The 24816-nt window shown below is 43.2% G+C and overlaps 1 protein-coding gene across 2 annotated transcripts in view; it reads left to right on the forward strand.

Annotated features, from left to right (window-relative positions):
• KATNBL1 (katanin regulatory subunit B1 like 1) overlaps positions 1-23627 on the forward strand; it is a 44819-nt gene extending 21192 nt beyond the window's left edge. Inside the window, exons 2-10 of one of the 2 annotated variants that reach the window (XM_024202049.3) lie at positions 2515-2639; positions 11379-11419; positions 12024-12303; positions 13329-13447; positions 13664-13714; positions 13813-13902; positions 14646-14735; positions 20738-20831; positions 22930-23627. In XM_024202049.3, coding sequence (XP_024057817.1) covers positions 2529-2639; positions 11379-11419; positions 12024-12303; positions 13329-13447; positions 13664-13714; positions 13813-13902; positions 14646-14735; positions 20738-20831; positions 22930-22962 — 909 coding nt within the window. In that variant the 5' untranslated portion in view covers positions 2515-2528 and the 3' untranslated portion in view covers positions 22963-23627. The remainder of the gene's footprint in view (positions 1-2514; positions 2640-11378; positions 11420-12023; positions 12304-13328; positions 13448-13663; positions 13715-13812; positions 13903-14645; positions 14736-20737; positions 20832-22929) is intronic. The other variant, XM_024202050.3, reaches the window with a different exon arrangement.
• The last annotated feature ends 1189 nt before the right edge of the window (positions 23628-24816 follow it).

Consider the following 24816-nt stretch of genomic DNA (forward strand, 5'->3'; position numbering starts at 1 on the left):
GAACGTTGCCGACCCCTGTGCTATTGTATCAACAGCTTTCACAGAGCTTGTGTGTTGTTTTTATTATTATTTTATTGATCAGCATATAATATACTTATGATTGATTTAAGACTACTTAATTAGGTTTATGCTGTAGGGCATTAATTTCTAACTGTGCCACTGGTGGCTTTCTTATATCTTTAATTTTTGCAAATTACATATACATTTACGTAACAGGTAATGTAAAAGGCACTGCATTTAAATATTCTGTTTAATAGTAGTATCTAATTATTGCTCATTTTATTACACCATTTATGTGAAAGAATACTGTCAGGAATAGATTACATAAGGAACAAAGATGCTTATGTTCACATCTAACAGTGAAACGAGCAAGTTTCTTCCACAGTAAGCAGTAGTCACAGCTCACCTCCTGCCCACATATTGTCAGCTGTCATGGGTTTGTAGTCATTACAGCAGAGGCTAGTCTTAATTTAATGCTAGTGAAAGGTGCCAGACACAGATCTCAATTTATCTCTAGAATGGGTACAGTGCAAACAGTAGAAGTCCAAACGTCACCAGCCTACCTTGCCACAGCATTTCAACCATCATCTACAGCAGGGGTGGGCAAACGTTTTGGCCTGAGGGCCACATCTGGGTATAGAAATTGTATGGCAGGCCATGAATGCTCACGAAATTGGGATTGGGGCGTGGGAGGTGGTGAGGGCTCTGGCTGAGGGTGTAGGCTCTGGGGTGGGGCCAGAAATGAGGAGTTCAGGTTGCAGCGGGGGCTGCGGGCTCTGGGTTGGGGCTGGGGATGAGGGGTTTGGGGTACAGGAGGGTGCTTCGGGCTGGGATCAAGGGTTTCGGAGGGCAGCAGGGGGGTTGGGGCGCGGTGGAGTGGCTCAGAGGTGCAGGCTGTAGGCAGCGCTTATCTCAAGCGGCTCCTGGAAGCAGCAGCATGCCACATCCCCCTCTGGCTCCTACACGGAGGCGAGGCCAGACATTTCTGCTGCGCGCTGACCTGTCTGCAGGTGCCTCCCCTGCAGCTCCCATTGGTCGCAGGTCCTGGGGCGGCGCTTGGGGCAGGGGCAGCATGCGGAGCGGAGCCCCCTGGCTGCCCCTAGGCGTAGGAGCCAGACGGAGGATATGCCGCTGCTTGCAGGAGCCATGCAGAGCGGCCCCCGACCTTGCTCCCCAACGGGAACTCGAGGGCCGGATTAAAATGGCTGGTGGGCCTGGGCCGTAGTTTGCCACCCCTTGATCTACAGACTGCCTTCTAAGGGTGAAGGGGGAGAGTAGCCTCCTTGAACTTTCTCTGTTGAAGCTGCTAACAAAGATAGTGATTGTAATATTTTATGAACAAATAACAAACTAATTTCCCATCATATTTTTAATACTTGTTTGTTTAATCATTAGAACTTCAGTTTGTTTAAACAGTAAAGTTCTTCTTATGGGCTGGTATCTAACATACTGTAAGATATTGTAACCTTATGAATGCATTCTTCTGCAGTGGATTTTCCGTGTGTAGATAAATACCACATTCTCTGGTTCATGGATTTCTTTGATGTGGTGTCCTATTCATAATAAACTTGTCATTTTTCTGTAATATTGTATGCAGCAAGTAAAAATTTAAACATCCCTGGTAAGCACTTTCTACAGAACTGTTTGGCTATTGTACTTATTACTGACAAATACTTGCATCTCTTTACAGTGGGCATGTTCTTCTAGGCAATGTATGGGGGGGGAGCTATAGGTTTTAAATGAAAGGCATTACCCGGTGTCTATTTATAACCTAATATTGCATGCTAAAAACTAGTAGTGAAAAGATTTTAAAGATCAGTGAACTTGAAGCTGGCACCTACCTACCAAATGTGGGTAGGTCTTTGTTATGGGTGACTTACATTTTGAGCCTATCTAACTTCCTCCTTCCCCTCCACTCACCCCCCCCCCCCCCCCCCCCATTTTGTCTTCCCTCTTGCATAGAGCTTAGATGTTCTTTCTTCCCTTCTGAATCTCTTGCATCCAATTGCTGTCTGTGTTTTTCTTTCCTGGTAGAATTGTTTAGATTTTCTTCCAGATGATAGCCCTGTGAGCTAGTAGCAGAAATGATTAACTTGAAATCAAGTTTGAAATCAAATTAACACTTTTTTCATAAAATATTAGCCATGCAGTTTTGTTAATTACTTATTGTTGCAAGGTGTTTATCCAAAGTTTGTTGTTTTGTATGGCAGCACCAGTCTCCCAAGTGCCTTAGATAAGGTTCCTCCCACTAAATGCTTACAAATAAAGTAGACAAAGGGTGGAAAGTCATATGTTCTCAATGACTGCCACCAGTGATAAGACCTCATTTTAATGTTTGCTAAATGATGGCACCCCTAAATTTTGTAAATTACCCAGTATGTTTTGTGGATTTGTATAGTTATTTTTAATTGTCGTAACAATCTCTAAGATCTGTAGGTAAAAAAAATGAATTTTTAAAATTCACTGACATTTAAAAATTCAATTCCCTAATTTGTAAATTGTCTTGAAAACTAGGGATTTAGGAGATTATGGCATCTGAAGCCCACAATGTTAGAAAATGGAACCTGTTGCATACCAAGGGTCGTCACATTGATCTCAGAAAAAGGATCTCTCATTCCACTAATAAGAACATGAAGGAGGTAAGTTTATTTACTTTGTTACTATTTCCTCGGGTAAACTTATTTACCTAAAACTATAAATTTGATGCTGTTTAATTTAGCTGTAACTTTAAATCGATGCAGAGATTTTTGTCCCAAGATTATAATATATATAGTCATAACAAAAAAAGCAGCAAATACAAAACAGCTCTCCAACAAGACACCATTACAAAATCAAAATCTCCCTATGCTGAGAATGTCAAAAGAAACCAAGCCCCAGTCACCTCAGCCCTCCCCAGATGTCTGTATGAAAAGATGGGGTTTGTAACATTAAATGAAGGTCAACAAATTTGTGCGCTTCCCACCAAGATGGGGGAGTGAGTCCAAAGCTGAGGGCCCTCGTGGAGATTCCTACCACTGGAGACTCTTATAAAACCAAGAAAGCTCCAGCTTAAACACATCCACTGATCAAGGTAGTATTGCATGGAAAGAGAACCAGTCTCGTAGATAGGGCTTTGTAGGTCCAAAACACCTTAAATAAAACCTAGAAGCCAAAAGGTACCAGTGCAAACCATGGAGCTTAAACAAGTTTGCCACCACATTGTACAGTAACTTCAGTTTCTGAATAGCTCTAAGATGCAGCACTATCTAGGGTTCTGCAATAGTTAAATCTAGAGATGAGAGAGGCATTGACAGCAAAGTCAGCATCTGGACCTGCCTGGAAGAAAGCAGTCCTCTGGTTACTGCTGCAATTTGATAATCTAAAAGCAGCTGGGAATCCAAACAGACCCCATGTCAAAAACTTGTATAACACATTACAGACATAAGTCTTCAACTAGGAAAGTGGGCATCACCTGAGACATCATCTGGCAGTTTTTTCCCAAACCACCGTAATCCTTTGTAGTCTCATCTGGACTGAGTCTCAACCAGTTTCCTGACATCATCTCACCCAAACACTGAGATATGTTCCACCACGCTCTTCAAGCTGGACACAAAAGGGGAATACACCTCTACCCCGATATAACATGAATTCGGATATAACATGGTAAAGCAGTGCTTGGGGGGTGGGGCTGTGCACTCCGGCGGATCAAAGCAAGTTCGATATAATGCAGTTTCACCTATAACGCGGTAAGATTTTTTGGCTCCCAAGGACAGTGTTATATCGGGGTAGAGGTGTATCAATTATACTGAAATGAAGAGACTATGAAAATGACTACATGGAAGTTGCAGGATGTACATTATTCTGGAGAGGGTACCTGAAAGGTGCTTCATTTGTATCCAGTGCCACCTGATACATGCAATGGAAGAGAATATCTAAGGGTTAGTTTCTAGCTGAATCTCCATGGTTGAGTTTTTAAGGGGATTTGAGCAGATGATGAAGGGAAGGAGAGAAGAGGCTGAAGGGAAAACACAAGACTTGCAGATGCATGCTGGACCATAGAACTATGAGGGTAGACTGCTGGATGAGGAAAGTGGCCAGTGGATGTATGTGACTATGAGAACAAGGCAGAGGAAAATACCTGTTAGTGAAGGAGAAATAGAGCTACGAACAGTTGTGCTGACCTGGAAAATGAAGGGGCACAGCAGGCAGTAACAGAAGATGAGAGAGCAAGAAAGAAGAGAAGAGTAGCTAGTCCTACAAGAAGAGAGACATAGTTTGTAACCCCAGGAGAATAGAGGATGACTTGAAGACTGTAAGTAAGAACAGAAGACAAGAAGACTGCATCCAGAAAGAACAAATGGTGGAAGGCCAGAGAATTGCACCAACACCAGGAAGAGGCAGGTCTACATGACTGGGGTCTGCCTACTAAGAAGAGGAGGCAGGCTTGTCACCAGAGCTGATCTGGAGAAAAGAAGGGTGTGTTGTCTGCTGGGATCTAAGATGTGGACCTGAGTCTGAAGAGGATCCTAATGGGAGCAGGAAAGAATCCATTGCTTATCCTTCAGATGGAAACAAAGGAGCCTGCTACAGTCTCCCTGGGATACATCAAAGAAGACTACACCAGGCTGGGGAAGTCACTTAAAGAAGTGGAAGCTCAGTTAAATTTCAGTGGGATTCTATCTGTCCCTGGAGAAAGAGAGCGTAAGCGAGATAAGACTATCAACCTGTCAGTAGTTCAGGCATTGGTGCTATAAGGAGAGCTTAGGGATGTTCTGCCATTGAGAGGCACAACCGATTTAAAAGAGCTTTAACCTAGGAATTTGGGGGAGATGTTCATGCAGTCTCCACACCTGATTCTAATATTGAGCAGGAGGAAAATCAAGTAACAAAGGATACAACAATGGAAAAAGGAACAACACGTGGTAGGAGAATGGACAACAGAGGAAAGATGGTGCCAGTACCAATAACCATAACAGGTAGAAGATACTGTCAGTAAAGTGACTGCAGGAAATGAAACCAGATGATATAGGGATAATGAAGAAACAGTGGACAGTCATGATTGGAATATAGGTATTGAAGAGTATGTGCTTTCAGGAAAGACAGAAATAAAAGTAAAGGTGGTGGAGTAGCATTGTATACTAATGACTAGGTAGACTGTAGAGAAATTATAAGTGATGGAATGGGTAAAACAGAGTCTGGGACAAAATCACTTTGTGGAAGAAAAAGGAAGAGCCTCCCCCGGGATAGTGCTTGGGGTTTGCTACAGACCCCCAGTATCCAATCTGGATATGGTTAGAACTTTAATATTTTAATGAAAAAATATTAGTGGGAATTGTGTAATTATGGGAGACTTTAATTTCCCAGATATAGATTGGAGGACAAGTGCTACTAATGGTAGAGCCCAGATATTGCTGGAGGTGCTAGCCAACAGCTTTGTTCACTAAATAGTCACCAAATCAACAAGAGGTGATGCCATTTTAGATTTAATATTGGTAAGTAGTGAGGACATCTTTGGTTCAAGTGATCTTGAATTCATTTGATTTAAACTAAATGGAAGGATAAATATAGGACTGCAACTAGGGTCCTTGATTTCAAAAGGGCAAACTTTAAAAATGTAAGGGAATTAGTTAGGGAAGTGGACTGGACTGAAGAACTCAAGGATCTGAATGTGGAGGAGGCTTAGCATTTAGTTTCAGCAATTTTGATTGAAAGTTGCAGAGACTAATCTGGAGCCTGCATCCCAAACAAGGGAAAAATATTTATAGGGTAGGGTTGCTGATCAACCTAGATGAACAAACATCTCAAACAAGAGAAAGCAGAATGCCAACAATGAGTGGAAGGAGGTGTGGATCAGCAGGTAAAGCTACTTCTTGGAGGCCAGAAAGTGTAGAGAGAAATTGAGAACTGCCAAAAGCCACGTAGAGCTGGACCTTGCAAATGAAATTAAAATCAATAGTTTAAAAAAAAGAAAACAAGGAAAGAAGTGGAACCACTAAGCACCGAGGATGGGGTGGAGATGAAAGATAATCTAGGTATGGCCCAACCCCTAAACAAATACTTTGCCTCAGTTTTTAATAAGAGTAATGAGGAGCTTGAGGACAGTGGCAGGGTAGCTTATGGGAACAAGGATATGCTGATAACGATCCAAAGCAGTGCAGACCAACACATGTTCATGTTCATCATCTGAGTCAGATGCCATCAGAAAAAGGTTGATTTTTCTTTTTTGGTGGTTTGCGTTCTGTAGTTTCTGCATCGGAGTGTTGCTCTTTTAAGATTTCTGAAATCATGCTCCATACCTCATCCCTCTCAGATTTTGGAAGGCACTTCAAATTCTTAAACCTTGGGTCACGTGCTGTAGCTATCTTTAGAAATCTGACATTGGTACCTTCTTTGAGTTTTGTCAGATATGTTGTGAAAGTGTTCTTAAAACGAACAACGTATGTTGGGTCATCATCTGAGACTGCTATAATATTAAATACAGAATGTGGGGAGGAGACATTCTATTCTCCCCCAAGGAGCTCAGTCAAAATGTAATTAATTAATTAATTCATCTTCGAGTGCTTGCTCATGTCCATTCCATATTAGGCGTGTGTGCTCGCCACTTGCACCGGTGCCAGAAGTTTTTCCCTTAGCAGTATCCATAGGGGACTGGCTGTGGTGCCCTCTGGAGTGGCACATGGCGCGGTATAAAGGGCGCCACCGGCTCCCCCAACCCTCAGTTCCTTCTTGCTGCCAGTGACGGTGCTGGAACATCTGCTGCTTCGGCTAGCATTGTCTTGTCTCGTTCTCTGTTCACACAAACTCTGTAGAACTTGTAGTATAGTTGTAGATAGTTACTGTTACAGTTAGTTACCCCAGTAGTAGTTTTTTAAGTCTTCGTAGTCCCGGACAGGACTCAGCTGGGGGACAGGGCATGCCCCAATCCCAAGGCTTTAAGCCCTGCGTTCACTGTAAACGGCCTATGTCCGTCAGCAATCCACATACCAGCTGCCTAAGGTGCTTAGGCGAGGGGCACGTAAGCGACAAGTGTCGTATCTGCAAGTCCTTTAAACCTAGAATGAAAAAGGCGCGTGAAACTTATCTAATGGCACTCCTAATGGAGTCGGCACTCACTTGGGCAGTCCAACTCCGCACCAAGCACTGTTGCCACTCCGCCAGCGCCATCCACAAGCCAGCCCTGGTCTCCCTCCATGGTCATGAAGCCGAAGAAGAATGTGAGGGGACGATCTCCTACTCCCCGTAAGGGAAAGGAGCGGGTTGGGGGCAAGCCAGGGCAGGCAGGGACACTCGGGGGAGGCGCACGGGGGCTGCAGGTGGGGCCAGGGGATGCTTAGGGCGAGGTGCGCGGGGGTGGGGGAGAGACCCAGCCCCAAACATTGGTGGAGCCTGTCCCCCCAGGCCCTGAATTTGCTGGAGCCCGGGCACCACGGGCCCATACAACTCCCTTTATACCTTGAAAGATCGCTATGTGGAAGTATGCATCCCTCAAGTTGCGTCCATCCGGTCTCCTGGATCCAGGGAGGGGATGATAGAAGCCAGGAAGACCATGCAGAACTTTAGCTTCTTTAGGTACTTGTTGAGGTCTCTCAGATCCAGGATGGGTCACAGACCGCCCTTGGGATTAAGAAATACCAGGAATAGAACCCCTTGTTCCTGTACTTGAGAGGAACTTCTTCCACCGCACCCAGTTGCAGCAACCCCTTTACTTTCTGCGCGAGGAGACTCTCATGAGAGGGGTCCCTGAAGAGGGATGGGAAAGGTGGGTGGGAAGGCTGGGTAGAAAGGAACTGCAGGGTATAACCCTGCTCCACTGTACTGTGGACCCAGCAGTCCGAAGTTATAGCCCTCCAGGCAGGGAGGAGGAGGGAAAGGCAGTTGGAGAACACCGGGAAAGATGGATCCGGAGAAAAGTCTGGTAGGCCGCCCTCAGGTGCACCCTCAAAATGACCATTTGGCCCCTTGCTTGTTACGGGTCAAGCCCGACTGAGCAGAGGGCGGAGGCGGGTGGCTGGGGTGGCACTTATAGCCCTTGGGTCGTTTGTGGGGCTGGTCCTGCCGAGGCTGGTTATCACGATCGCCCCGGCCTGGCCTCGCCAGCACTGGTTCGGCATGCTCATGAACCTGGCAGCAGCCCCTGCCCAACCGACCGGACCTGCTGTCACAGGACCACAGTCGGCTCTTGCACCCCAACCTCGTGTCCCTCCACCTCTTGGCGTGGATGCTGTGTGGCTAAATATGGAGGAGCGGACCTGCTCAGATGAAGTCCAGCGGGTCCTCCTGGGGAGTAGGAAGCCCTCAACCAGACTGACTTACCTGGCCAAATGGACGAGGTTTTCCAGCTGGGCGTCCAAGCATGGCATCTCTCCCTCATGCTCTTCCATACAATCTATCTTTGACTACCTGCTTCATCTGAGGAACCAGGGCCTGGCACACTCTTCCATTAGAGTGCATCTCGCGGCCATCTCTGCTTTTCACCCGCCAATCCAGGGCCAAATGGTGTTTTCTCATGATGTGACGGTCAGATTCTTGAGAGGCCTCGAGAGACTCTCTCCGCAGGTACAGTTCCCTGTCCCACAGTTGGATCTTAACTTGGGTCTTCTCCAGGCTCACAGGCCCACCCTTTGAGCTGCTGGGATCCTGCTCCCTTTCCCACCTGTCATGGAAGGTCACTTTCCTGGTGGCAGTGACATCAGCAAGGCAAGTCTCTGAGATTAAAGCCTTGACTTCAGAACTGCCATACACAGTCTTCTACAAGGACAAGGTCCAGTTGAGGCCCAACCTGGCCTTCCTGTGGAAAGTGGTATCTACTTTCCGTATGAACCAGGACATCTTCCTCGTGGTGTTTTTGTCCTAAGCCACACAAAACCAGTGAGGAGAGGTGGCTGCACGCCCTGAATGTCTGAAGGGTCCTGGCTTTTTACCTAGAGCGTACCAAGCTTTTCCATAAATCGACTCAGCTCTTCATTGCCACAGCAGATAGGATGAAGGGCCTTCCGGTGTCCTCACAGAAGATTTCCAACTGGATCACCCCTTGCATACGGACCTGTTATGATCTAGTGGGGGTCCCGCCACCGCCGATTATCAGAGCCCACTCGACTAGAGCTCAGCCGCCTTCCTCGCACACATCCCTATCCAGGACATCTGTAGAGCCGCGACGTGGTCCTCTGTCCACATGTTCATGGCACATTATGCCATCACTCAGCAGGCCAGAGACAACGACGGGTTCAGCAGAGCTGTTTTGCAATCTACATGTCCATGAAGTCCTACCTGCCTCCAGGGGTACTGGTTGGGAGTCACCTAATATGGAATGGACATAAGCAAGCACTCGAAGAAGAAAAGACAGTTACCTTTTCTGTAACTGATGTTCTTCGAGATGTGTTGCTCATGTCCTTTCCACAACTCATCGTCCTTGAACCTCCTTCCCCACTATCCGAGTTTCTGGCAAGAAGGAACTGAGGGTGGGGTGAGCCAGCAGCGCCCCTTATATTGCGCCATGAGGGCACCACTGCAGAGGGCGCCAGAGCCAGTCACCTACGGATACTGCTATGGGAAAAACTTCCGGCACCAGTGCATGTGGCAAGCACACACACCTAATATGGAATGGACATGAGCAACACATCTCAAAGAACACCAGTTACAGAAAAGGTAACTGGTTTTTTTTTTGTTTTGTTTTGTTTGTTTTTGTTTTTAACAAGTGTCATCAGCATGGAAGCATGTCCTCTGGAAGCATGAAGGGGCATATGAATGTTTAGCATATCTGGCACGTAAATACCTTACAATGCCAGCTACAAAACTGCAGTGTGAATACCTGTTCTGACTTTCAGGTGACATTGTAAATAAGAAGCGCAGCACTATCTCCCGTAAATGTAAACAAACTTGTTTGTTTTAGCAGTTGGCTGAATAAGAAGTAGGACTGAGTGGACTTGTAGGCTCTGAAGTTTTACATTGTTTTGTTTTTGAGTGCAGTTATGTAACAAAAAAAATCTACATTTGTAAGTTACACTTTCACGATAAAGATACTGCACTACAGTACTTGTATGAGGTGAATTGAAAAATACTATTTCTTTTGTTTATCATTTTACAGTGCAAATATTTGTAATAAAAATAATATAAAGTGAGTACTGTACACTTTGTAATTTAAATCAATATATTTGAAAATGTTGAAAAACATCCAAAAATATTTAATAAATTTCTATTGGTATTCTGTTTAACAGTGCCATTAAAACTGTGATTATTTTTTTTAATTGCAAATAATTTTTTTGAGTTATTCGCATGAGTTAACTGCAATTAATCAACAGCCCTAGTTCAGAGCACACTCTTGAACTGTTAATGCATGTCACCAGGATCCACAGGGACTGTTAGTCCACACCAGGCTAGGGTATGGTATATTCACACCACAGCTTGCTGCAAACTAATCATTCATGTAGTGGATGTTAACATAAATTTTAAATTTAAATTGAATATATCCACAAAATTCCTGAAGACTTTAACATGAGCAATAGATTTAAATAGAATATTAAAGCAATTGGACAATCTTTATATAGTTTTGCAAGTCTTATGAACACAATACCTGTTCATATGAAAATATTAATCTTTATCACTCTGGAACCTTCATCCTCTTTAAAAATCTCTACTGGCTAGAAATTCCAAATATTAAAATAAAGTAGGAGTTCACAAGTTAATTTTTAAATGAGAAAATTACTGTCAAGAATGTGATTTTCATATTAAAGGTTTTTGTAATGAAGATTAGTTATCTTCAAACATTTATATGCTTAATTTTTAAAAGGTTTGTTTAATCTATACAGCAAAATCTTGATTTAGTGTTGAAGGATATTTGCAGTTCCTTTGATTATCCATACTTATGCAATGTATGAATGTTGGTACATGAACTTGTTCCAGATAGGTGAAGCTAGAATAATCAAGATTATAGTGTATACAACTAGCTATAAACTGGTATGTTTTGTCTTTATGCCTCCATCCTTACCCAATCCTGACAACCAATATATTGAAAAGGTTTGTGGCTTGTAAATTAATTTGATATAGGTGACTTTTCTTTATCACAATCTCACTACCAAATTTAAAGAATTTATATTGATCACATTCCTCCACCACACTTGTAAAAAGGGAAATTATCTCTGATGTCACAATCCTACCACTCACCAAAGACATCACAATCCAATCTCTGAACAAGCTGCTCATAGGATAACTGTGGAGGGGCAGCTACACCTTTTCAAACCTATGCATCTTTCACAGATACAAGCCAGTGGAAAAAGTTAACAAAGGCCACTGCTATACTCAGTTGGGGGGTGAAAAACATTAGTAAAGCAATAAAAGTGGGGGTATTCTGTTAAACCGTGGAATTGTTTCTTAAGCCTTCTTATAATACTGTTTTTCCATAGGGTAAGAAATCTCCAAAACAGTTGGCTTCTTACACAAACAGGTAGGAGAGCTACTGTTTGGAATCTGGGGGACAGAATCTGAGGGGGAAAAGGGGCAAAACCATCACTTTTTAGAACTGTTTCTTGGATCTTTGTGTTTTAATGTTTTGATGTTTTAAAAATACTAATAAAAACAAGAAATTATTTGGGATCCTTGTACTTCTATATCAGGTCCTTCAAAAGCTTATAGGAATAGTAGTGGTCAACAACTCCATTGTTGGGGAGGATTTTAAGTTCTTTCCTGGGAGCTTTCTGCCATACCAAAGGGAAAGCCATCCAAAATAGTTCCAAAATAGGAACTCTGCTTTGAGGGCATAAATCAACCCTTCAATTTTGTTGCCTGAAGTATTCTCATTCCTGGAATAGAGATGAGCCTTCAGATAAATACAGGGATGGATATTAACAGAAGTTGTCACTATGCCAATGACCTAATTAAAGTCTTTAAGCTTCAGAAAGAGAGCAAATTACTGGTTTTGGAAAATAAAATCATTTGATTAAAATAATCTCTAGGTTTAAGGCTTAAATCCATTAAAATATCTTAGTGTTTAATGACTGAATTATACATAATATTTTACTTGATTTCTCATGAATATTCTCTCGTTGCAGAACCACAGTTGGACAAACTGTGACCAGCTCCCCTTTTCTTTTCAAAGTAGTATATTGTAAAAAAAAAGTTCACTGTTATACTCCAAAACATTGTTACAGAAAAAAACAGTTCCCTAAAGTCAGGGGCCGTGACATGGCAAATAAGGAAAATGAACTGGCTTGTGCAGGTAATCTGCCGGCAAAACTACACGACAGTCATACGCTTTTATTAAATACCAGTGATTCTGGCTCCTCTCAAACACAAGGTCCCTCATCAAAATACAGTGGATTTTTTTCAGAGGTAAGTCAAGTTTTGCAAAAGTTTTTCTTTGAATACAGTTGATGCCAATCACCTCAGTCCATTATTTTCATTTTGGTTTTAAGTTAGCTGCAGATGTTTTTAAAGAGATTGTAATTATTCTTAACTCATGTACCAATAAAAGAAGTGAACGTTAAAGGCAGTGTTTTGGAAGTAAATTTCTGCCAGGGAATGAGTGGGTGGGAAGCAGATACTTCACAGGAGTATTTGACCAAGCCCTGTGAAGGCGTGCAGTGTTACTTCTTGTAATTGGCTCAGAAGGCCAGATAACATGTATGCCATAATAAATTTTCATGAGTGACCTGAAAGAAAACCATAATTAAAATCACTTAAATGCTGAATGCTGCCCTTTATATTTGTGTAGATTCTCTGCATTACTTCCTAAGTGAACATGTATTCAGAGATGTGGATGATGTAATGCAGTAAATATCTTCCAAAGTGTTTCTCTCTTGTTACAGTCAAAGATGTATTGTATTTAGGTACATAACAGAATGTATAGGTTTAAAATACAGTACAGGGACAAGATTTTCTGTAATGAGTTCTTAAATAGGCTCCTAAATCCTTGTTTAGACACCTAAATAAGTACAATGACTTTTTTCAAAATTGCTGGACATCAAGCAGCTCCCATGGAAGTCTGAGAGATTTGCAGGTGCTTGACACCTCTGAATGTCAGGTCACTTACTTGGATACCTAACTTTAGGCACCCATTTTTGAAAATTATGGAACAGAGTAATAAATCTATTTGTGTTGCATATTTTTTATTAAAGGGATGCTTATGAGCTGTTATTGGTTTAAAAAAAATGCTTAGTGTTTTGGACCCCTGCATCTGAAGATTACTTAATTTACCTGTATTACAAAAATTTAAAATTCCTTCTACACAAATAAGATTTGTCACTATTTGTTTAGAAAAACTGTCAGTGTAATAGCCTTTATTGTATTGCAGGAATTCATTGTGCAATAACTAACCAATATTTAAGTTTGAAAACCTTTTTGTTTCTTAAATACAGGTTTCTCAGGACCATGATACTATGGCACAAGTTCTTTTTAGTAGAAATCTGAGACTGAATGTAGCTTTAACCTTCTGGAGAAGAAGAAGTATAAGTGAACTCATAGCCTATTTAGTGAGGTAAACTGAGTGTGCTGTTTTTTAAGTTTATTTTTTAAATTCCTCTCCAATGCAGTAGCTATCCCAAGGCTGCTGCAGCACTGTAAACTTTCTTAACTTGAAACAACTTGTAATTTAGCTACAATTCCTGATGTTTTTAAAAATTAATCCTAGTGGAATTACACAGTGTAACATAATCAACTAGTAATCTAACCTATTTTTCCTTAATGTCTCTAGGATACAGGATCTTGGCGTAGTAGTAGATTGCCTTCCTGTACTTACCAGCAGGTAAAAAAAAAAAAAAAAACCTTTCAGGAGGAGGGAGTTTGAACAGGGTTCAAATGAATTGATCCAAGTTCATGTACTTTAACACTACTTTATTTTAGTTTACAGGAAGAAAAACCATATATTTCAGTTGGCTGCTGTGTAGATCTATTTCCTTTAGTAAAATCACTGCTTAAAAGCAAATATGAAGAGTAAGTATCAAAATGAATCACCATCTTAATTCTTTATATCAGAACCTTCAGAATGGTTCAAAAGAATCATTCCCCACAAGATTCTTGGTCATGAACTCCTACTCCAATCCAAAGTGAGTAAAGTAGTCTTCATGGGCACTGATACATTTTTCTTTCCATCAACTCCCCCATAGAAGTATCCCTGCATAGTAGTGGATCCTCCCGCTGTTCACTTCCCCACTGCTTCCGTGCAGGAAGCTCTCTGCAGGGATTACTCTTCTGGTGTAAATCCCTATCCCCATTTCCTCCAGGCCCAGTCACCAAGTGGTGCAAAAAGTGCAGTTTTTTGTTTGTTTTAGCCAAGGGTTCTCCACAGCTGTAGAGGAGGAAGCTGTCTTTGCCCTTGTTTCAAAATTTAATCACAAATACTAAAATCTTGTAGACCCGGCACCAAAGTCTTGATTCCAAGGTATGAGACTCACTGACAGAACATTCTGATTCAGAACATCTTAACATCCTTTATTATGTGAGCTTGCCTCAGCATTTCAAAATAGAAAATACATAAAGGAATTAAAATGTGAAATTATTTTCCTTCATGATTTTCCAATTGTGTTGTGCCACCTTCTGAGCTTTATCCTATCTAATCTTTTAGTTAACCCTCAAGTAAAAGGGAGTCTGTTTACCTCTCCTTTCAGTTGGTGGATATGGCATCTATCTGCACCAAAGTGGGGGTAGGTACATAATATCTAAATATGTTGTTACAGATACGTGATAGTTGGTCTAAACTGGCTCCTAGCTGTCATTAAGAGATGGTGGTCAGAACTGTCTGCACACATGGAAAAAGTAAAAGATGGGTGAGTATGATATCGTGTATTGTCACTCATTACTGTAGTTGTGTAGTTATTCATAAGCTGCATTAAATTTATTTAGACTGTTTTGTCCCATGATTACAAGGGCTCAGATATGTGTTCTCCCAAAATGAAAAAGCTTCAGGCAACATATGATAACCTAAAAGTAAAAACTTCACTTCTTCAAGTGATGATCCCTATGTGTATTCCGCACGTGGGTATGCATGTACACCATGCGCCTGTGTCCGGAAGCTTTCTCCAAGCAGTGTCCAGTGACCTGCACCTGTGCGGTACATCTCCTTGTGCTCCTGACCGAGGGTATAAGGGGCAGTGCAAGTCAACATCACTCCAGTTTGCTCTTACTGCCGCATGACCTGAGTCAAAACCTGTATTCCTCCTTTGCTCTTATCCAGATAAGAGAGTTGCCTTTCACTGTTTGTAAATAGTTTTATACTTAGGATAGTTAATATAGTTATTTATGGTTGTAATATAGTGAATAGTTTAATATAACTCTTCCCCAGTCGGGAGACTCAACCCCTTCTCATCCAGAGACTATGTCTAGGATCCCAGGCTTCAAGAACTGCGTCTCCTGTCCTTGTTCCTTCTCCATCAGTGACGAGCATCAACAGTGCCTATACTGTCTGGGAGAAGCACACATCTTGGCAAAGTGTATCATCTATAAGTCCTTCCTGCCCAGAACTTAAGAGGCCTTTGATCTCCGTCTCGGCAAGTTCCTGCTGGAAGAGGCAATGAGGCCACAGACGCACTCAAATCCTGGCCAAGGAGACCCTCCAGACCAGCAGCCTCCACAGCCCAGCAGTGCCCCGCTGAGCACAAGCCATGGTGCAGAACTACCAACACTGATGAGTAAGGACACGTCCCACCACAAGAAGAAGAAACACTCTCATGGGCACAACAGCAGATCCCCACAGCAGACAGCCCATAAGAGACGCATTCCCTCCCTGAGCTGTTACAGGTCAGGTGAGATGTCACAAGCAGATCCTGCAGAACCGATGCCAAAGACCACCCCTCACCCGGCCAGAGGGTAAGACTAAGAAGAAGCAGGATCTCTCAGTACCACCAGTGGCCTCAGTACCAGGACACTTAGCGTGCCCATCTATTATTGCAGCTCTGGATACTCCATCAGTGCCACTTCGTCACCACACACACAGAACAGACCTGACTATGGAACTGGGTTCCCTCCGGGGTCTCCATGGGCACTCCGCAGACTCAGAGATGTTCTTATCTCCAGAGGCGGTGTTCCTGCCATACCTGCAGTCCCCACTCCTCTCAGGCCCATCCATTCTCCAGGACATCCCCACACCAGAGGACAAACCGCTGCTCCTGCTGCAGGAAAGGCCCCTTCCATGTTCATCAGACTGGGACCTTCCGGTACCAACAATCCTGCCATTTCCAATGGAACCGTCATCCGACTCTGAGGAATTCCAGGACGTAGCCCAGCTAGTTTTGCCTTCGCCTCACAGGAGCCTCAACAGGCATCTGAGGCACCCCTACCCACCCGTCTAGGCCCCCCGAGGGAAGCCTGGTATTGCTTCCCCATGGGCCCACCCAGACCAATGGACCGCTTGTTCTGGCCATACGGGAACCCCTGGGACCTGTACTACGTATTCCCAGCACATTTCAAGGTTCTTATCGTTCCTCTCACACACATCAGCTGGCTCTGTCAGTTTGAGGAGGAAGACGTGGAACCGGTATCGCTGGTTCCAACCAGAGCCGCCTCATCATTAGTTGAGGCAGTCATCCCTCTGTCACTCTCTCTACCAGATGATCAGCAGTATTATGAACACCTGCACGGGTGGCTACCAACTTGCAGATTCTGCTGGAGGAAGTCCAGGACCCTCAACATCATCTCCTGGACATCCTCCAGCCCCAGGAACTCCAGATTACTCCTCCTGGGCAGAAAGGCCTTTTCATCAGCAGGTCTGCAATTCCACATAGTGAACTACCAGGCTGTGCTAGCTAAGTACAACTTCAACACGTATGGCAGGCTAGCAGAGTTTAGGGACAAGTTCCCTGTGTGGGACCAGGCCCAGTTCCAGGCCCTAGTGGATATGGGGAGACAGGTGGCAAAGGTGACCCTCCAGACAGCAGTGGATGCCAGCCAACATTGCTTCCCATTCCTTGGCCACTGGACTAGTGCTGCGCAGAGATTCGTGGCTAATTGATTCTTCAGCAGGAAACAGGGTGTGATAGAGGGTGTCCCACTTAATGCAAAGAAAGGTGATTCTACGCACCATATTTCTTCATCCTGAAAAAAAAGCAGAGGGCAGAGACCAATCCTGGACCTTCATCAGCTAAAGACATTAATCGGAAAGCTGAAATTCCGCATGATTATATTATCATCGATAATCTCCTCCCTCCAGGAGGGAGCTTGGTTCACTGCTCTCTACGTGAGATGCACACTTTCATATAGACATCCGTCTGTGTCACAGGAAATTGCTTCGTTTCATGGTGGGACGTCAACACTATCAGTTTTGCATCCTTCCCTTCAGAATAGTGACCGCACCATGGGTCTTTACGAAGGTATTTGCGGTCATAGCGGCTCAGATGAGATGCTAGTATCACATGGTATTCCCTTACCTCAGTGGTTCCCAAACTGGGGTTCGCAGAACGTTACAGGGGGTTCGCCAGAAAAATTTCACTAATGGCGAACAGAGGACCCCAGGTATTGGAGACAGCAGGTGGGACCCAGTTGCAGGGCAGACACCCCAAGCCCCAGGGAGAGCGGGGCCAGGCAGTTGGGGCTGGCAGCCCGAGCCCCGCCCCCATCAGCGGGGGAGCCGGCAGCCCGAACCCCAGCGCTCCTCGCAGGGCTGGGCAGTTGGGGCATCCATCACGCTGAGGAAATTTAAATTTAAATCCCTGAAAATATTCATTTTTAGGAGGGGGTTCACGAGATTTCACAATTTAGTGAAAGGGGTTCGCGGGCTATTAAAGTTTGGGAACCACTGCCTTACCTGGATGATTAGCTTCTAGTGGGACATTTGTGACAACAGTTTTTCTCCATGATCCAATCTCTTCAAAGACTCTTGGCCTCCCTAGGGATCTGTGTGAATGAAGACAGTCCGTTTTGTCACCCATGCAGACAATACATTTTATTGGAGACTGGACTTAGTTGCTGCATGGGCCTTCGTCCTGGCAAATTGCTTTGCAAGGATGAGCACCCTGATTGCCTACATTTGCAGCAAACCCCACACAATAGTCCGCTAATGCCTCTCTCTTGGGGCACATGGCAGCCTGCACCCAAATGACGCCCCTCGCAAGACTCCGCCTGTGGTGTCTACAGACCTGGCTCCACCTGACCTACAAGCTAACCAGGGACCACATCGACTCCAGAGTCACTGTTCCGTTGGATGTTCTGATCTCTCTTGTTTGGTGATCCAATCCATCAAGGTCATGATCAGGTTCCCCTTCAACCCTCCCACTCCGAAGGCCACCATCATGACAGATGCCTCCCTTCCAGGATGGGGTGCCCACCTGGACCACCGCATGGTGCAGGTCACGTGGACACTGAGGGAAGCCAGGCTACTCAGGGTAGTCCGTCTTTCCTGCAAAGCCTTCCTTTCCCTCATACATGATCTCCACATACAAATCCTTTCAGACAACATTGCCACAGTGGTCTGAATCAACAAGCAGGGGGCAGGAGGAGGCCAAGTCTCATTCCCTCTGCTCAGAGTCGGTCAGACTGTGGAATTGGTGCATCAGAAACCAGGTGACCATACAGGCTATCTTCCAGGCACCCAGAATTCCCTGGCAGAAGCACTGAGCAGGACTCTCCACAATAGGAACTACACGGACCACCCTCTTCACATGGTGGGGTACCCCCACCTAGGACCTCTTTCTGTCATATGTGAATCAGAAGCTCCCTAAGTATTGCTTCAGGGGCACCATGGGAAGAGACTCTACGGGATCAGGAGAGCATCGCCTTGAGATGGGCAACCTCAGATATGCCTTCCCTCCTTTTCCCCTGTTGCCTCAAGTTCTCAGGAAGGTGTGTCGGGACAGAGCCACCATCATCCTCATACCACTCTACTGTCCCTGACAGTTCTGGTTCACAGACTTCCTGAAGCTCTCTACCCAACCATCATTCAGGCTCCGGTTGTTCCCGAATCTTCACGCAAGACCAGGGCAGGCTCAAACATCACCTCACAGTCTGGTGTTTGGATGAGCATCTGACATAGACTGTGCATATTCTGCCCGGATCCAGCAGATCCTTAACCAGAGCAGAAAATTATCCACCAGAACATATCAGGCGAAGTGGTGTCACTTTCTGGAGTGAGCCCACTGACACCACCATTCCCCAGACAGGTCATTCTAGATTACCTCCTTGCCCTGAAAACATTGGGCTTAGCTCTCAGCTTGATCCATGTGCACTTGGAGGCACCTAGCACCTTCCTTTCTCCCCTTCCCCCAGTGGACAGATACTCGATCTTTACACACCCTATGATGGTATGATTCATGAAAGACCTGCTCAAAATTTCACCGGTCCCACTGAGGTGTGGATTTGGCAACCTTAACCTCGTCCTCTCGGCTTTCTCAAGACCACCTTTCAAACCTTGGGCAACCTGTACCATGACCCACCTTTCAATGAAAGTGGCATTCCTGGCTGGTTGCCATCACTTGAGTCAGAAGGGTCAGTGAACTAGCATCCATGATGGCAGATCCTCCCTAAATGATCTTCCACAAAGACAAACTTTCATTGAGACTACACCCCAAACTTCTCCCCACGATTGTGTCAGAATTCCATCTCAACCAGTTTATCCACTTACCTGTATTCTGCCCAAAAACACATGGCTCCCCACAAACAAGAGATTACACTCCCTCAAAGTCAGACAGGCCCTGATGTTCTACCTACAAAGTACTAAACCCTTTCGAAAGTCACCAAGACTTTGTGGCCATGGCGGCAAGATCAAGGGGCAAGCCATATCCTCACAGAGGATCTCTAAGTGGGTCTCAGGCTGCATCCTGGTATGCTACAAAATATCAACCCTCTCCCACCCTCTGGAGGTGTTACAGCTCATACTGTATGGGCACAGGCCACTTCATTGGCTTCGTTAGCTGTCATTCCATGGCAAAGCCACAACGTGGTGTTCTGTACACACGTTTACAACACACTATACCCTGGATCACATGGTAGCCACGGACATAGCCATGGGATGAGCTATATTGCAAATGGCTCTACTATCAGCCTCCTCACACCCAATGCCATCCTGATCATTGCTCACAAGTCACCCACATGTGGAGTACACATAGGGACCATCACTCAAAGAAGAGGCGGTTACTTCTTGTAAGTGGAAGTTGTTTGTGATGTGTGGTCCCTATCTGTATTCTGCTACCTGCCCTCCTCCTTCCCCTCTGCTTCGGACTTGACTACACTGCGGTGAAGGGAGGAACTGGAGTGGCGTCGGCCCGCGGTGCCCCTTGTGCCCTTGGTCAGGAACACAAGGAGACATACCGCTTATGTGCGGGTCAACGGACACTGCTTGGAGAAAACTTCTGGACTCAGGCGCATGGCGCTCATGCGCACCCACATGTAGAATGCAGATAGCGGCCATACATCTTGAACGTCCAGTTACAGTAAGTAACCTCCTCTTACGTGTTTTGTAAATCTTACTCCTGCACAATATTGCATGTTCTAATTACTTTGTCTGACTTTTAAAAATAAGTTACTTTATTTTTGTGAAGCAAGCAGTGTTCTTCAAAACTTTCCTTTTGTAAAGGTTCTCAGTGATTTTATATTGCAGTCTTAATAAATGCAAAACTCCTACAAAAAATGAAAATAATACAAAAACTGGTGAACTTCACTTTAAACAATAAGTTCAGAAGTCTACATTCTGCCTTGATATTGCCAGTAATGTGATGTAGAATAACAGTCTCTATTACCGAGGCTTCTAAGGGCATATCTACCGTAAAACACTTGTTACCAGAGTGATATTCAGATAAATACAAAGTGCACTTGTGACTGAGTGTCTACATTTCTCTTCCAGAAATATTCAGATTTTAAAACAACAATTAAGTGGATTGTGGGAACAAGAAAATCATCTAACTCTGGTTCCAGGATATACTGGTAATATAGCTAAGGTAATTTGTTTCCAGTAATGTTCAGTAATCAATGTAACACTGAATATCCATCTAACTTGACATCAAATTTGTATGCATCCCACAAGTGTTATAGGATGTAGAATCTTGAAATATTTTTCATTTAATGTTCATATAAATCAGAAAAGTTCGTTTGGAGAAATCTCAAATGTCTGCTTTACAGTTTCATCTATTAGCAATGACATGGGGATCTAGTTTGGCTTTCCCATAAACATTTTATTTACAAAGGAAAAAATAATTCCTCCCAATTGGGGAGAGAAAGATATGTTGGGGTTTTTTATCTGATACTAGTAAGGCACTTGGATATTATGAGTGCAGTAGAAAAACCTAGATAAGTAGGTAGAACAGGAAAGGAGAGAGATTTTTCTAAATATTGACATACCAATATATGTGTACTGCAGGGTAGAGCATCTTAAATACCTGCTGCATCTTTGGGTTTGGACAAAGAGAGGGTAGCAAGCTTGATAGTTAAAATGTTTCAGGGCTGGGGAAAGCAGCCCACAGCTTTCTAAAGCAAGCTAAATATCTGCCTTCCCCTGCTGCTTGTTCATTGCAACTCTTCACCCTAGTGCAGTGACAGGCCCACTGAGGGGACAAGTGCCTGCGCACACAATTCTGCGGGTGCTGCTCTTTGCAGTCAGAGCTGTAGGACCATGTACTCCTCACACAAACCAATTTGTGACCCACAGGGCTGCACTTAGGCAAAGCCCTCTTCCCAGGAGAGCTCTGACATGGATCCAGTATGGGAAAGGAGGGAGGGTAGGCATTGGCTCAGCTGCATGATTTGAGCAATGGAGTGAAGGAGAGATTTCTGAACCCAAGAAAGAGGGTAAGAGGACAAACCTGGGAGGGGAGGAAGTTTGCACTGACTAATATTTAGAAATGCATAGCTGTGAGCTTTTCATATAGTACTTACCCCACCCACCAAACAACTTTTCACTAGCTGCCTGTTCATTGGAGTGGAAAAAATGGAGATGCAGTGACTACTTTTTACAAAAGAATATGCGTTTTATTGTGAGGAAGCAGTGTTGGTGTTTGCTTGTAGTCAGGACCCTTTGTAGAATTCATCTCTGTCATAAAATTGTGTTCCAGAAGCTACTTTTTTTTTTTTTTTTTAAACTTAATGTTTCCAAAATTATCTTGGCAACCATAAAGGACCAGAGCGTAAATCAGTTCAGTGTTGTCTTCACGAGTCTGCAGATACCCCTAAAGCTATTATGTTAGGCTATGACCTATCTCATTTATCTCAGTTGGAGCCTTGTGAACTCTACAATTCCATGATTAAGGAATTTGCCGTTTTGCTGCATCCAGACTCCTGATATCTTACGTCTTCCTGCTCTGCTGGGACCTGCCTGTAGCTGCACTCCAGCTTTCCCCACAAGGAGTGCATGCTCCCTGCAGTGTTCCATGTAGCCAGGCAGTAGGGGGTCAAGGAGGCAGAACCGGAGTCCAAATTGCAGCCCTGAAGCGGTGGGAGGCAAAAAAAAGTTAAGCTGGTCAGCTGAGCTAACTGAAGAGCAGCTCAGTAACTGAAGTCCAAAGATGAGCCATTGAAGCTGGCTACAAACACATCCCCTTTCTGTGCCACGTGCGGGGAGCAGGAAGTTCTTAGCCCACCTGTACAACACTGGGGAGCAGACACCTAGGGAGTGGAGCCAGGATGCCTGGAGAACATAGCAGAAGAAAAATATTGTTGAAAATAGTCTAGTAATTTTACATCATGAGTATTTTCAGCTATGTGCCATAGATGTGAGTGTGCATGGGGGAGAAGGGAAATAGACCACATTAATGTTCTGTGGAATTTGGTCCAATGTGCTTTTCAGCAGACAGGATCCTGCCTGTACTTTACTTTGAAATAGTCATAAACTGGGGCCTTACTTTTACTTGTTCTGTGTTTGTATAGAACCTTACACAAAGGGCTCCTGGCCCATGACTAGAGCTCTTAGGCACTACTGCAGTGCAAATTACAATATCTTTGTAGTATACTTTGAAATGATTACAATATGCATCCTACCTTATGCATTTTTTATTTCAGCACTGAATTAATGTGACAAACTTTTTTCTTCTTTCTCCTTTTCAGGATGTAGGTGCTTATTTATTACAGCTACACTGAGATGCTTGGAGAACTGAGGAGTGCATATTTGGCTAAATAATCCTTTTAAATATCCATGGATTTATACTCTATTTCCAAAATATCTCTTCTAAAAACTGTTGGCAGAAGAGGAATGGACTTTCAAAAACTGTTTAATGAAACCACTAACAAAATCCTAACAATCTACTTCACATTGAAGTGGAAAAATGCCTGATAGGAGCAGCTTTTACTTCAGTGAGGTGAAAGTGTACTATGAAAACTATATGCCTTTGCTGTATTTGGGATTTGTTCAGTTACTTGGTAAAGTCATTTTAAGTGCTGCTGTGTTTCACTGCGATATTGCATAAAGGAATATAAATTCTGCCATCGTGAAGACAAAACTGCAGAACCAGTTATAAGGAACCAATAAGACCAATCGCCGCCATAAGAGGGTTTTAAACTGTTTCACAAGAAAAGTTTAAATGTGCAGCTATTTTCCAGTTATGTTGAAAAAACTTTGAAATGTTTTAGTATCTTGTTTTAATCAAATTATTAAAGATGGTTTTGTTTGCACTATTGAGAAACTGTATACAGCAAGATGCCTTAATTACTAATGTTTGAAAAAGCCAATTTATTAAGATACAAAATATATCTATTAGAATCAACAAATCAAGACATTAAAAACTGCTATAAAAATCAGGGGTTCACATTGTATAAAACTCATTTGTGAAGCATTTGCACATTTTTTTAAAAAATCAAGTCAATATTTCCACTATATCTGTTCTTTGGAGAATCATCAGATGTATATGACATAACTAGCATATAAAAACACCTGAATTTGTTTGGATAAATGCTTATTGCAAATGTCAACAGACTGGTGAATTTATACAGCTAACACTTTTTTATTGTATGTGGATTTGTAATATATTAATCTTCAGTTCTATATCATTTAAACTACACAGATGAGTAAATGTACTAAATGTTTCTACTGTTTTTCCTTTTGAAGCTCAGATAATTTTACCTGTTTTGTTTTGTTTTTTTTCCCCTAGAACAACTTCTTCCACACTACTTTTTATTATGGATATTTATATCTACTGCTCTAGCAGTGTTTACAGCCAGAATAGACCTGTATTTTTTTCAGATCTAACAACTTGTAGGCTACCTCCTCTAACAAAAGTTAACACATGGCTTTTACAAAATTAGTTGTTAAAAGTCTGTTTTTTCCTGATAAATTCAAGCTACTTTAAATCTAAATGGATCCACAATGGAACAAATTCAGTAGCATAGTTTACAGCTATATTTTGTCTTGCTGATTGATATTTTAGTTTAACTGCTCTAACTTAACAGCTATGGAAAATCTTGGGGTTTTTAGACTGGCAACTTTCTCTTCTATTTTGTGACTAGTGACAATGCTTGTCCAAATGAAATTCTATGAAGTGCCAATTGTGCACTTAAAACAGAAGCTGAAATGTAGATCTGTAGCATGTACCCAGCCACTGACTACATTTGTTTTTGAATTAAAAATATTATGGAAGTTGTCTTTGTGCTTAAATCAGCAATTATAATTACATAGCTTCATAGGTGTGTTTTTGCAACTTAGCACAGAAGGGTCTATTGCCAGACTTTTTTTTCTTCCCCTACATGGGTAGAGGCTCCTCTGCTTTGCAAATGAAACAACTAGAGTATAAATTTTCACTGTGGGAAGCGTAAGGCTCTAGAGTATTACTTCATTTTGAGTTTAATTTGCATGATCATGATCGCTAACTTCGGAGAGTAGAAAAGTGTCTTCTCAATCTGTTTATCTTTGTATCGGTAAATACCCTTTAACCCACCAAAGGCTCTGAACATCTCAACAACATTATCCTCCTAAGGAACAAGAGACTTAGAGCAGCTCCC

The sequence above is a fragment of the Terrapene carolina genome, unplaced genomic scaffold (assembly GCF_002925995.2).
Source record: "Terrapene carolina triunguis isolate 2854851 unplaced genomic scaffold, T_m_triunguis-2.0 Scaffold96, whole genome shotgun sequence".
In the NCBI taxonomy this organism is placed as follows: Eukaryota; Metazoa; Chordata; order Testudines; family Emydidae; genus Terrapene; species Terrapene triunguis.